A 15,004-nucleotide genomic window follows, 5' to 3' on the forward strand; every position below is an offset into this window, starting at 1 on the left:
GTTTCTTCACCAGGGTCAGTTCTTAATGTCTTTTGTAGTCAGGAATTCCTGGACTTTGGCAATTTCAGCAGAATGAGTATTTTCTTCTTCTTTCCTGAAGCAATCATGGCTCATCATCATACAGGGGAGAGGTTACTAGCATATCACCCTGTAGTGCTTTGGTTTCTGTAGCAAATACTGAATGCAGGTTAGCTCTGTCAGTGGACAAGGGAGAGGTTACGACCATATCACCTTGTCCTTTTCTCCTGCTGTCCAGAAGGAGGAAAAGAAATACCAAAAGAAAAGACAGGCTGATCAACAGTAGGAGTGGAATTATCTCGAGGTGGAGGGGCTTTCTTGCAGTGAGAAGTCTGGGTCCAGGCAGTCAGTCCTTGACACTTTACAGCGGTGTTGGTAGTTAGCAGGACTTAGTAAAGGCCTTTCCTGTGTGGAGTCAGAGCAGTCTTTCGTTGATGGACCTTACGTAGACTCAGTCTCCTGGTTTCAATAAATGTCAGGGCTGCTAGGGTCTTTAGGTAACGTTTCTTTTACCTGTGAGAAAAGAAACCTGACACATTTCATTAATGCCTGGCAGTGTTTGCAGATTTTACAGCTGCTTGGGCACATTCAAGCCCCACCCTCTTTTGTTGGCTCAAGCCAAGTCCCAGTCGTGAGCAATGTCCTTGAACGGGGCCAGCATCTTATCTCTGGACAGTTCTGTTCTTTTTCCTTCTCCCCTTCTTGGCTTCCTTAACCTACAAAGGAAACTTCCACTCTCCACTCACACACCTGTTTCCCACAATGAACACATACATATTGCCATTAAACAGTTTTTTAGTCTTATTATTCAATGTATGCCACATACACCCTTCCAGTAAAATAACTTTATTAAAGAGCTTTGGTGCAACAAGCCATGATAAGCACACCCACTTTTGAGGAGTCCACTCCGTACAACCTCTGGTGTCCAATAGCTTTCCTCCCTCCCCAGCCCTCTGACTGGAAATCTGAGGTAGCTAGAAGGATCCCATGTGCAATATGGAGAGTGGCTTAACCTTTCATGTCCTTGCTTCAAAGACTGTTGGTATGCAAAATTTTAACAACAATTTTTCAATTAAATGATCTGGCCAATGAAGTCTCTTTTCTTACTTAAGCAAATGTATTAGATTTTAGTATATCATATTTTCCTGATATTATCCAAACACTTTGTATTCCACATTGAATAAAACAATTATCTGCATTTTGATTTAACCCTTCTATTTAATTTTGAACTAGACTGTCCTATGAAAATATTAAACACAACAATTCTGGCCACAAGACAAATACCACAAGACAGGACATAGAACACAGAACATAATTCCTATTGTGCCAGTAAATGCATGGTATGTTGATTGCTTTTCAGCTGGCATCAGTTTTCTCTGTTTTTCTGAAAGACAAAAAGAACATAGGTCTACCCCTTCTGGGGCAGTCAGTCATTGCTTAAAATATTTCCTTTTTATACAAATACCCTTATTAATTGCAGGCAAAACAGAGGAATTATCCATATTTCTTGTATTTGTTTCATAGGCAGCCCAGGTTTCAATGGCTTCTCTCTTTATCATTTAGATAATTTGCATTAACACAGACATTCTCGGCTTGCTTTTGGATCAAAGTTATCAGCCGCTTAGAGACTCTGTCTCAAAAGGACACAATTAACTTTTAACTCCTGTTTTCAAAAACACAGAGATCTGAAAAAGACAACACAACCTATTGTGGTTCCCTTTGGAGTTCTAATATGATTTTAATTAAATAGCATGGTAGGTTTGCATTTCTTTTACCCCTGCTACAATATACACTGCACATGTTCTGGGGAAAATGCACATTTCCTCCATAATTCAACTTCCACAACACTAGTCACATTAATTTCTACACAAGGTGTAACTGTTTCTTTTTTGCTTACAAAATCTCCATGCACCCCTAGTAAAGTGACAGCTCGACCACACAGAGCCAGGGGCACTGTCCTTCTCTCTCTTTACCAGATTTTTTATCTGCTATTTTGTTACCCAAAAACAAATTAAAATATTTTATTTTCCTGGCTTTGATTACCCTGCTGCAGCCACTACCTTTGATCTTTATTTAAAACATTTTAAATCTTGTAAAGCATTAAGTCACCTTAAGGATTAAATGCTAAATACCATATTAAACAACACTAGTTTCCTGTGTCTGGCAAAAGTATTCTTGGTTTTGCAAATTAAAACAATACCAATTCATCTCAAACTTATAAAACACAGATTGTACACGGCAGGAGTGTTCTTCAGCAAATTCGACCAACTTATTCATAGTTGAATAATTCCACTTAAATAACCTCTTGCCTGGATTACTTACAGACATTCCTACCAAGTTTCACTGCTTGATTTTCTCCAGCAACTACAGAGTTAACTTCTTTCCCTGTTGCCTGCCTGCTTTCTGGGTCCAGTCCTTTTTTCTTGTTGAACCATTTCTTCCCATGGGCTCAGGCTTGTTTCATTACCAATTTAGCAAGGAGGGTGGGCTTCTAGACTAGCCCCTGCCCTTCCTGGTCTCTTTTCTTAACAATATCACTCACATGGGTCACCCGAATCATTCCCCGTGAGGCTTGGCATCTAGACAGAACGCACAGCCAATTGGCATTTAACTGTTCAATTTTCTCTCTAGCTGTCACGTACACATTTCTTCCCTTATTCCCCAACTCCTCTATTTCCCAATCCTGATACGACTGGGGGTAGATCCACCTGCCACCCTTCCCCGTCAACTGGGGTGGAGAGAGGACTGCTAAACCCCTCTCCGGTTCCTAGACCTACTGCGGCTGAGAGAACACACCTTTAATCATGCAATTCTTAACATATAATACCAACAATACCAAGCAAAGCAAACATAAGATAACAAGGGCAAAACAAATAGATGGTGTGCGTTCTGCAGGGCTCCCCCCTTTCTCAATTTTCCACCAAAACTGTGACAGATTCTGTTACCAATCTATCCCTCATGTCAGGTGAGCAGGCTGACACCGCAGGATCATTGGAGGAAGATGAAGAAAACACACCATATGACTGAATTTTAAAGTTTCATTAATAAAATAATAAAACAACAACAGAGAGTGTTGGGAACTGTCCCACATCACTCAGGGGAAGAAAAATGTTAATGCCCCAAGCCCTAAGCCACGTTCATACTCTCACACGTACGTCCAGACTGGTCACGTCTGTGTATAACATCCAGAGAAGGCGCTGTGCAATCTCCAACTTGCTTCCGCTCTTGGGAGGACTGTTCTTTTATGCCCTGGGGTCTCCTGGGGCGTCTCTTTCAGAGACCCTTAGCTCGGTATTCCAGTCCAGGCTGGCTGACTGTGGCTTCTTCAGCATCCCCAAATGACATCAGCTCCAGGGTCGCAAAGGCAGACTGTTGGGTCTCATTGGGCAGCCAAGCTTTGCAAATGTAATTTCAGTCCTGTAACTTGTATTGCCTTTGGTTTACCTCTGTCTCTATTTTTCTTTGTACTTGGCATGGTCTGTGTTGATTCTTGACCTTGAACGCAGAGCAACTTTCTCTTTCTCTCTGGGCCAAGCTGAATTTTCAAATTAAACCATTCCTTTCCCTCCTCGCTTTCAGCCTTACCTTACTTGGGGATATAAAGAAGCCGAGGGAGTTAATAAAATGGTTTGGGTAGGGAGGCATCCAGATGCTATAGACAAATTGCTCCCACTGTGTGTCAGAGGCTTTTGGCGATGTAAGGGTTCCTCTGAGGTATGTGAATTTATCTAAATCAAAAGTACCCTCTAGTGGGAATTGTTTAGATGGATTATCACACGTGCAAAAATTCCAATTTTCTAAATACCTGCAGGTTCTGGGACCATAATATACATACATGTAATATACTGGGGTACCCTTAGGGGGTGAGAGGGAATGCTTCAACTGTCCCTCACCCATTTTCCAATCACACAGGGAGGGCATCCTGTCTGCTAGCAGCTCATAAACTAAGTGTCTCATCCCACAGGGCACTCACACAGGAAAGATTAATGAGGATGGCCACGACCCTCCTACTCCTTTCAGCAAAGAGCATCGGCTAGTCTCAAAGAGATGGCGCCGCTTACTCTCATTGCTTCCAGTGAGATGGTCAGATCTGTCAGTGGCTCATGCAGAGAGGAAAGGGGGAGGGAAGATGGGTTCACACAATCCTAGACCCAGGCAGGCCCCTCGCCGGACGATGCCAGGCAGAGACAGCCCACCTTGGGTCGGATCTTTTACTGATCTACTAGGTGGAGTCACCGGACTTGCGTTAGAGTATTTCTGGTCACAAGCCTATGACTTCGCAGAATACTCTGGGCGTCTTCCAGTGACTCTCATTCACACTGGTGTACACACACATTCACTAAGGCCTGTGTTTCTAAATACCACGATGCATCTGTACCTTATGTCCGGACTCAATACACTTTTCCCTTATCTGAGGCGGTCAAAACTCCTCTTGAGGTGGTAAAAACTGCTCAGCACCGGTGCATTAACCTAAAGCATTTCCCTTATGCATTAACCCTGTTGGGGGTGGCAAAACTAAGTCCCCAGCGCCACAACAAACTAACCTTACTGGGGGCGGCAAAACAGTTCCCCAGCACAGCTCTGCATCTGATCTTGCTGCACAGTCAATAAGTTCAGATGGCATAAGCCCAACAGGGACAGACGGCCCCACGGACAGTCCTCTTCTGACACCCCAATAGAGATTTCAGAAGGTCTCTTACCTCTATTGTGGCGCCATGGGGTTCGAAGGGGAACAATCTGCAGCAGCTGCCGTTGTCTCAGTAGGCGTTGTCATCCCAGACGAGCCCCCAAATTGTCAGAGAAAAACAGAGCTCTCACTCCTTTGGTTGTGTGCAGCAAGTCAGATACTTTATTATCTCTAGCAATTGCATGGAGGGAGAGAGCTAAACAGGTTTCTCCTCTGACAAACAATTACAGCAAGCACTTATACCTTTTGTCACAAACAATAATGGGCAACAGCTGCATTTTGTTTATACATAGGTCATCCTGATATCTAATTTTTCTCACCAATTTAAACTATAGTCTACATTCCATACTTATCTAACTCAAGGTTGCAACAACTTCTCACACAGTTCTTTCCCACTCGCCTCACACAATCCTCGCTTCTACAAATCTCGCGGTATTATGGTTACAGTTTAACCCAGGGGATGGCAACGTTTGGCACGCGGCTCGCCAGGGTAAGCACCCTGGCGGGCTGGGCCAGTTTTATTTACCTGCTGACGCGGCAGGTTCGGCCAATTGCGGCCCCCACTGGCCGCGGTTCGCCGTCCCGGGCCAATGGGGGCGGCCAGAAGCCACAGCCAGCACATCGCTCACCCGCACCACTTCCCGCCGCCCCTATTGGCCCGGGACGGCGAACCGCGGCCAGTGGGGGCCGCGATCGGCCAAACCTGCCGTGTCAGCAGGTAAATAAAACTGGCCCGGCCCGCCAGGGTGCTTACCCTGGCGAGCCGCGTGCCAAACATTGCCGACCCCTGGTTTAGCCTGACAATTGCTCACAGAGGGGACTGTTTACATTGAAATCCCCTTCAAATCCCTGTCAGTTCTTTCTCTACTTCCACAGTAGCAGCATGCCAGGAAACAACGAGATATCAGAGGAAAGTGCTTCTATTTCTTAAATGCTTATTCCTTTTTAAGGAAAATCTTCTAGTCCTGGGAACCCCTGCAAATTGTCCCCTGGAATCCCAAACTTCCTGTTTAATTTAAAGATGAGGGAGTAAACATCTAAGCCATAATCACTAGACCTGGTGAAAGAAAAAAGAGCCATGAGAGGAATCAGAAGACAAGGAGAACAGTCCCTCATCCTTGGGAAATAAAAAATCAGAAGAGGTTAGTCTCACCTAAGAACATGCACAGTAATACAACACACATCATGTGCTTCACAATCACTATAATGCAATTATTTACTGTGATCTCAGGAATGTGTATCTGCTAGACATCCATGTTCAGGTGAACTACATGCTGTGCTATTTACCCCATGGGGAAGTAAGAGGTCAGAGTTAAGGGTTGCATTATAGCGTGACTAGGAGGAATATGGTGTGAGTGTATTGGGTTATTCATAGTGGTATGAATGACTATTAATTAATGACAGTGAATAGTGAGTGGGCCAGAGGAAGACAGGGAGAATGATTCTACTGCCTAAGGGATGGTTGGGGCACTCAGGATGTAGGGGACATAAGTTCAATTCCCTGCTCCACTAGCTATTTAATTATTTATAAAAAGTGGAACTTCAACAGGAGAGATTGAGAGAGCCCCACACCAGAATATCCCATATTCCCAAATTCAAATCTATTCTCCTTTGTGGGTGAGGAAACTGCATCTGGGGCTTGCAGATCACACTGGACTAGCACTTATCAAAGAGGGCACCATCAGCACTTCTGCCACCATTTTGTGAATCTACTACTCCCCTGCTATTGTTAAAAGTGCCTGGAATCAAAATGAAAAATTTTGAGTCGGGTGAAAATGAAATGTTTCCACCTGAATTTTTTTTCTGACTTTTTAACTCACTGAAAATTTTGAAAAGTTTCATTTTCAACTAACCAAAACTTTATTTTAATTTTTTGAAGTTGCCAGCAAACTGAAAAATCCATTCTTTGCCCTAGCCTGCACAACAGCCTGCATTTACCTGGGGGGATAATTTGGACGCTGAGATCATGTGTCCCAGCTCTGAAACATATTAAAAGGAGCACTCTCTGGGATTCACTGTGAATCCCTTCATTTTACAAGCACTCTAAACCCACCTCTTGCCATGGCAGATGGGTCTGATACAGGGAAGCGAGGAAGATCATTTCACATATCCAGAAAGCCCCTCTGGGAGTGGGTAATCCAGTTGTGCTAAACAGACAGGCTGGGAGGGGCACATTCTATCATCAGCAATACACATAGCTGGGAATTTGACTCCGAGGGTATGTCTGTGCTGTATTTTGGAGTCTGTGCAGACAGCTCTTTGAAGTTGGGACTCGAGCTCTGAAGCCTGGGGTTTTTTACATGCAACACTGGATCCTACTCCCAAAGAGACTGGGAAGAAAAAATAACATCATTCTCCAGAACCAGCTGTAAAAATAAATAATAAATTGGCAAATAGAGAAAATATTAGTGTGTTTCCGACAGGAAGGGCTCGATCTCCTCACCTGCTCACTGATGGACCTTCAGGCAAAACCTGCAGCACCAACACAGCTGAGAAACTCAGTCCTTGCAAGGAATCTGTTATTGAGAGCCAGGCAGTGTTGGAAACGTGGGGTAGAACCTTGGTCCTAGCACTGAGAGATACAATCCTGCTGCTACCTGGGAGATATTCTTCTCATAAAGAAAGGAAATTACTAATCAATGACATGGGTTCAAACTGGTGTGTTCGTGGGGACAGGGGAGGAAATGGCCTGTCCTACTATTTGGGCTTGTGTAATGAAAGAGGCTGTTGTCTGTAGAACCCTGGCTCATTTGTTGAAGAAGTTGGAAGCTGTGTACATATGACTGGGATGAGTGGGCCTAGATCTGCCCAAAACTAAAGTTCCACCCCTTCAATCAAGAGGGAGAGACCACAGAGCCCAAAAGGAAGTGAATACAGGGGACACCGAATGAAAAACAGGGACAGGAGTAAGGGTCATATGGACAAAATGAGGGGTCCAGAAGGGAATACAGCAGAGAAACCGAGACAGTGCTCACCACTCCTCAAAGGAGTCCAAGGAGCCAGTGGATGCTGTTCAGAGGAACTGCCCAGAGATGTGAGGCAACATGGGACCGGAAACAAGCCTCACAGTCTCAGTGCACTTCCTTGTCAAGCTTCCTCCTCCTGGTCTGAGGAGGGCCATCTTAGCCAGTGCCAGGAGAAGGCTAACAAAGAGATCTCCCTTTGTGGCACCATGGATGGGATGTGCAAATACAGGGGGGGAGGGGTCAAAGTGCAGGAGGAGACAGAAGAGAGGCTGCAGCCTGAGGCATTCGGTGTAGATGTGTGCCAGGGTCTCTCTCTTGTGGCAAAAGAGTCAAGTGTCCCCTCTGAACCACGCCAACCACCCACCATGCTCACAGCTCCATGGAGGAGCCACTAACTGAGATCTCTGGTGGGCTGTGGCACTGGGGTGAAGTACAGGCTGGCCCATCGGGGCTCCCTGCCCCCCATAGGTGGCAGCTGGCCCCACCACTTGGTGTCAAGGAGGGACATAAGAGCAAGGTGTGGAGCATGAGCATGTAGAGATGTTCACGGGGCACAGTTCAGAGATGGAGTCACTGGATCGTGTTCAGCCTGCTCAGAAACCATCTGGGGGCAACCGGGGAGGCTCTTGGGGGAGGGGCCTGATGACAAGCTCTGGAGGGGCTGGAGTGGGTTGGGGGTGCCCTCCTGCACTTGAGATACTTGAGAGAATCAGGGGCAAGCAACCCTCACCTCCTGGAGCACACAATGGGGAATGCTCAGGGTGGACAACCCCATGCGCTGGCCAAGCACCACAAGGTCCACCCAGTCTCTTTGACCAGAGTGAAAGAGGTTTATATTAGTATATCGTAAGGGTCTACAACTTTCAGTGGGCCTCTTTTATGATTATTTCAATCAAAATAAATAGATAACATTATTCCTAGCCACTGTCTATATGGAGATACACATGGGTATCAGTGAGGGGAAATGCAGAGAATGGAGCATACACAAGTCATTTTACTCTGTATATATCTGTCTCCTGCAGGCTGACGGGTTGTGGTCTCACGGCTGCATGTTGTGAGGATCTCTCCTCGGTTCTCATCACCAGCCAGACCCTGACATTCCTAAATCTAGGGCTGAACAGTCTGGAGGATTCAGGAGTGCAGCTGCTGTGTGAGGGGCTGAAACATCCAAACTGCAAACTACAGACACTAAAGTAAGTAACAGCTGGCTCCCTTTAGTCAGTGCCTGGAAACACTGTGATGTTGTGAGTTAAGCTCAGTGTACCCAGATCACAATGTCCTACAGTACATGGAACCCAGCCATGGACCAGCCCCACTCTGCTCCTCAGGCAAAGAACAGAGACCCACTGATATGTTCACTGCTTGTATTTTACTGGTTAAACAATTGAACAATGTAGTGGGCTCATGCCTAAGCCTCTGTTGAGCAGCTGGAAAGCAGCTGAGCAACTGCCCTAAAGGGGCAGCCAAGGATCCCCCTGATTCAGGGTAATCCTCAGGTTATAGAAAGCAGGTATTGGAAGTGTGGAGGAGCATGGAGGTGTATGTCGGGGCAGAGTGCCTGGCGCTCAACCTCTCCTAGGCCAGCCCAGCGTCTGGGGTAAGTTAGGGCAGCCCGGAGGTTCCTCTCTGTTAGACCACAGGCCATTTTGTCCCCCACCTGGCCCAGGATCAGGAGAGTGCAGAGGTGGCTTATAACTAGTTTCTTCAGTCTCCTCATCAGCGCTGAATGTGAACTTGGTGCAGTTGAGGACAGTGTCCAGTGGCTTTTAGCAAATCCCGGATGCAGCATATTTTGATGTTACAAACACTATTATTTTAAGACAATAAAAACTACAGCCCAGTATTGCCAACTTTAAGAGAGCAAAAATCATGAGTTAGACCACTGAAAATCATGAGATTACAAAAAAATCTAATTGTGTTTTTTTTAGTGTCTTTTGACTTTTTAACTCCCTTCTACTCCTTTGTCAAATGTAGTCAGATATTTGGCTGTGTGTGTGTTCCCTCTGTGTGCTGTCTCAGCTCTGTGCGGGTAGTTGGCACAGCAGACCTCGATCGAACCGCCCAGTGAGACCACAAGACCAGTTTCAGTTTTGAAGGCACCCAGCCAGGTTTATTGCCAATGAAGCATGGTCCTAGCTCCCCAGATCAATGTCTACAGTTACACTAGCACATGTATGCCTGTGATAATGGATGCAGCTCAGTGAATGGTGGGACTTTCCATTCTCCTCTTGGCGGGCCAACGACACTCCCTCTGAGACTTCATTTTATACATCGATACAAACAAGTTATGTATTGCCCCTCTGACATGTCTAGGTGCCACCCATGACCTTGTACATGTTGGTTCGATCCAAACATCTCTATTCACCATACTGTCATCCTGATCATATCTTTAAGATGGGTCAACATATTCCTGTTATCTTTGGGGAATGTGTTGGTATTGAGGTGTTCTGGTATCACCCTTCTGAAATGTGTTTGTATGTGTGTTTGGTGCCTAGCACTTCTTAGGAATGTGTATTTCTGCAATATCAGCCCTGTTCTTGCCAGATTCTGTGAGCAGGGCCTGCCTCCAATTCACAGCCTCACTTTGCTTTATATTAGCAAAGCTTTGACCACTACTTTAGCCCAAGCCTCAGGCCTCTAATACAAGGGCTTATGTCTCAAGTTTTTTTCCTACTACACCAAAGTGAGTGAAATGACATCAGTTTGAAAAATCAATATTCAGTGTACACAAAAATGCATGCCTCTCCCTGGTTGCTCAGACAGAGCCTGCATTTAATGTCTCCTCACCCATAATACAGAAGAACTTCTATCCCTTTCCTATCACTGCCTTTACTTTCTCTCCTCCAAGTTTATTTTCTTAGATAAAAGAAGGGCTGGATTGTGAATAGTTTGAGAACCACTGACCTAATTAATGAATCATGATTCACACTCGCACATAGAACTTATACTACTTTTTAGGGTTGATGAGTTTCAGATATGCATATTAAAGAACTTGAAACTTATTCAAATAAGGGTATAAGCAACAAAGTCACAGTAAACATACTATGGGATTGGTTTAGCCTTTTCTAAGAAGCAGCACTTCCCTGATCTCCCTGTGATGGGTTGGATCACAGAAAACCCCTTGGGAACTGTCAACTGATGTGCTGAGACTACCTCTGAGCCTCTTTCCCCTGGCAGCTTGGGACTTCAGTGGCCTGCCTGGTTTGAGGCAGACACACTAGCCTGCTGCCAACCCAGACCCAGGTCTGAACCACATCCCCTAACAGCTGCAGGCTTAACTGAAAACAGCTTAAGAAGTGTTCCTGTCTCGAACACTCAGATGCCCAATGTCCAATGGGGTCCAAACCCCAAATAAATCCATTTTACCCTGTATAAAGCTTATGCAGGGTAAACTCATAAATTGTTCGCCCTCTATAGCACTAATAGAGAGAAATGCACAGATGTTTGCCCCTCCCCCCAGTTATCAATACACACTCTGGGTTAATTAATAAGTAAAAAGTGATTTTATTAAATACAAAAAGTAGGATTTAAGTGGTTCCAAGTAATGACAGACAGAATAAAGTAAATTACCAAACAAAATAAAATAAAACACGCAAGTCTATGCCTAATACAGTAAGAAAGTGATTACAGATGAAATCTCAACCTCAGAAATGTTCCAGTAAGCTTCTTTTACAGACTAGCCTCCTTCTAGTCTGGGTCCAGCAATCACTCCCACCCCTGTGGTTACTGTTCTTTGTTCCAGTCTCTTTCAGGTAACCTTTGGGGGTGGAGAGGCTATCTCTTGAGGAAGCTGTAGACAAAATGGAGGGTTTTCCAGGGGCTTAAATAGACTTCCTCTTGTGGGTGGACACCCCTCCCTCTCCCTGTGTAGAATCCCAGCTACAAGATGGAGTTTTGGAGTCACATGGGCAAGTCACATGTCCATGCCTGACATAGTTCTTTACAAGTGGCAGCTATTGTTTACATGGTACCTTGAACATCCACAGGTAGACTTCTCATGTGGATTGAAGTCTTCCAAGATCCATTGTCCTTTAAGTGTTTCTTGATTGGGCACTTAACTTGCAAATTCCTTTCTAAAGGAGCTGACCAAATGCCTTACTAAGGTTACTTAAAATCAAACAAGTACCTAGCCAATAATCATAACTTCGAAAATAAAAATGATACATGCATACAAATAGGATGAATATATTCAGTAGATTATAGCCTTTGCAGAGATATGTTACATGGCATATGTAGCATAAAACATATTCCAGTTATGTCATATTTACATTTAGAAGCATATTTCCATAAAGCATTATGGGGTGCAACATCACATCCCCAACCACCACGTATCTGCCAGAGACTAGATAGCGCCCCCCAAATACTCCTCCTCTTTTTCCAGACACCCCCTGCAATCCGCTCCCTCCTGTCCCCCACATTGCCCTGCAGCCCATTTTCCTTCACCCCTTAAATCTGCCTCCTTCTCCCTCCTCCCATTGCCCTGCTCCCCCTCACTCGCTCCCTCTACTTTTAGCACTGTCATTGGAGATCCTCACAGTCCTTATGTCCTGTCTAGCCCCCTGAACCAGAGTGGCAGCCATTTTGCCTGTGGGCATGGCTTCCATCTCATTGAAAACAGTGGGAGGTGGCAGCCAACTTTATCCATGGCAGCCTCACTTCCACGTGCAGATGGACTGTAGGGAAATGGCAGCCATATTGCTGGCTTCAGCCTCATTGGCAGTAATAGGAGATGGTGGCCATGTTTTATAAGGGAAAAAGCACCACACGGTCAACCCAGTCTCTCTGACCAGAGTCAAGGAAGTTTCCAGTTCTGGTGACACCAGCCTGGACCATCCTCTAGTGCACCAAGGGAGATTCCACTACCTAAGGTTTTCCCCCTCGGTGGCTGCTATGTACCAGGTCGCTGAAAATAACTCCCAGGTCCTGCTTGGACAAGCAACTAGGAGAAGTTTCTAGGGAGACTTCTTGGATGGATATAAAAGAGCTTCCAGTCATATCGGAGCCCTCAGAGGCGGCAAAGGAATGCATGCACCAGCACACTTCATGCCGGACTACAAGCACCATAAAGGAGTCTCTGGAGAGCCTGGAAGTGGAATATGTGGTCCTGCCTGTGGATGAAAACAAGGCCCTGCCTGTCCTCTTCCGGTGGGATGCTCAGACACCCACAGAGACCCAGTGCTTTCCTGGCCAGAAGAACTCCAGGACCGTTGGAAGCTGGCCAGGGCTCTAGGGAAAGGTGCCAGAGCATGGATAGAACTAATTAGTTGGTCAGCAGTGCCTTCTCCTGAAGCGGAAGGCTCTGGAGCAGCCTCATCCATCTCCACAGCTGGTCAGACACCCTGGCCTCCAGATCAATTCAATTCTCCAGTGCAGAGCGATCGGTGTGTCAGGTGGGGGATTCCCAGAGTTGGGAAAGGGGTCCCAGGTCCCAGCCATGTGCCTCTGCACAAATACCATCCTTCCCTCCTAGGGGGTCAGAGTTAGCCCCTGGATCAAGCACCACACTTAAGAATGAAACACCACTTTTATCTTAGTCAGGAAAAGCCAGGAATACACCCTGGTCTGGTTCTGTAGCAGGAGTTACACAGACTCCCTTGCCTTTGGCACAGCATATAACACACAGCCCTCCCTTATGCCTGGCTAGACACACACAGACTCTATCCCGTGCCAATGCAACACCCTCCCCGCTCGGGTCAGTCCAACCTGTCCGTGCACTCTGATGCTGGCATGCACTCTTATCTCATAATGGTGGGTCTTGCTGTGTAAGCTTAGCTGTCCTGTTGGCTCCAAGCTGTGTGTCTGTAAGAGTCCCCTTTTGCAAACACCAGTGCAGCACCTGGCTCTTTTCAAAGCAGCTCCTGGTTCTGACTCTGTATTTCCCCAGCTCAGGGCTGCTGCTTCTGCTGCTGCTCAGGTCTTTCTTTGTTATCTCTCCAAATCTTCCCAGGCTTGTTCCCCATCCTACCCCTTGTGTGTTCATCAGCTCAAGTCCTCCCAGGTGGTCTGTAGTTAATTCTGTGTTCTGGTTTTGGAGTGGCACCCGGTCTCCACCCAATCAAGTTTGCACAGCATAGCAGGGAGTGGCCAGAGGAAGGGGCTCTCTACCCAGTCCCACAAGTGGCAGAGAGGTAAACACAGAGATAGAGCAGCAGACCTGCTCCCCACTGGATGGGATGGAGCCACCTGCCACATCTCCCTATCTGGTCACAGGAGTTGACCTGAGCAGAGGAGGCCTCCTAATACATGGCTTTGCAAGCTTCCTCCTACACCAGGTCTCCCAGCTCCTGGCCACAAGGAGTATGTCATCAGCATATGCCAACAGAACCATCCATGGGCCCAGCTTGTGGAGATGGAGAATGTCCTGGACCAGCTAGATGTTGCTGAGGATGGTCTGGCCCTCGACAATGTAGGTCTGATCAGGGTTGGTCACATTCACCAGCTCAGACTTCAGCTGCAGTGCGATGGCCTTTGCTATGACCTTATATTCCGTGCTGAGCAGGAAAACTGGACGCCAATTCCTCAGATCATGGAGGCCTCCATTCTTCTGCAGCAGAGCGAGCAGGGCCTCCTGCATGCATCCTGGGACTTGGCCCAGATGATAGCAAGGTCCAGGCCAAAGACGTCTCAGAACATTCAGTAGAACTCCAAGGTCAGCCTGTTGATGGCTGGAGATTGGTTGGTCGGCATCAGAGGGAGGGTTTTTGAGCACTTGGCCAGAGTAAGAGAAAGCTCCAGCTGATCCTGGTTGCCCACGCTGACCACTTCAGGGCTGGTTACTGGAATGTGAGAACAATGTTTCATAAATCAAAGATCTTGCAGATCATTAGACCGATGGACAACTGTAGACTTGAAGTCCTGGGCATCGGTGAGAGCAGACTGAGAGATGGGGATAAGAAGTGCTTCAGGCAAGAGAAGAAACATCTGATTTATTCGGGGCATAATGACAACAAGGATTCAGTGGGAGTAGTTCTCATTATGACAGATTCTGCAGAAAAATCACTCATCAATTGGGGAACCTACTAACCAACGCAACATATACGCCAGACTCCAAACCAGATTCCTAAAAATGTCAGTTATACAGTGCTGTGCTCCAATGGAGGAGAGGAACACAGCGATGAGGATAAAGATGAGTTCTACTACTGTAATACAAATAAAAATAAAAATATGAATCTGACCCCAGTAACGTGAAGGACCAAATTATGATCTGTGAACTGCTGAGATTGCTGGGCTCTTCTGGGACACTGCGGTTCACAAAGCCCAGGACCAAGTATGTGAGAGCTGGGAACGAAGCACTCTTGGCCTCATCAGAGCCATCTCTGTTCTGGGTCCAGGC

The 15,004-nt window shown here is 46.2% G+C and overlaps 1 protein-coding gene across 5 annotated transcripts in view; it reads left to right on the top strand.

Moving 5' to 3' along the window:
- Positions 1 to 15,004, top strand: part of LOC101941460 (NACHT, LRR and PYD domains-containing protein 3-like) — a 235,641-nt gene that overhangs the window by 125,995 nt on the left and 94,642 nt on the right. For all 5 annotated transcript variants that reach the window (XM_065591885.1, XM_065591884.1, XM_065591887.1 and 2 more), the window contains one exon: positions 8,694 to 8,864. In XM_065591885.1, coding sequence (XP_065447957.1) covers positions 8,694 to 8,864 — 171 coding nt within the window. The remainder of the gene's footprint in view (positions 1 to 8,693; positions 8,865 to 15,004) is intronic.

Source organism: Chrysemys picta, chromosome 4 (genome assembly GCF_011386835.1).
Source record: "Chrysemys picta bellii isolate R12L10 chromosome 4, ASM1138683v2, whole genome shotgun sequence".
Classification (NCBI taxonomy): Eukaryota; Metazoa; Chordata; order Testudines; family Emydidae; genus Chrysemys; species Chrysemys picta.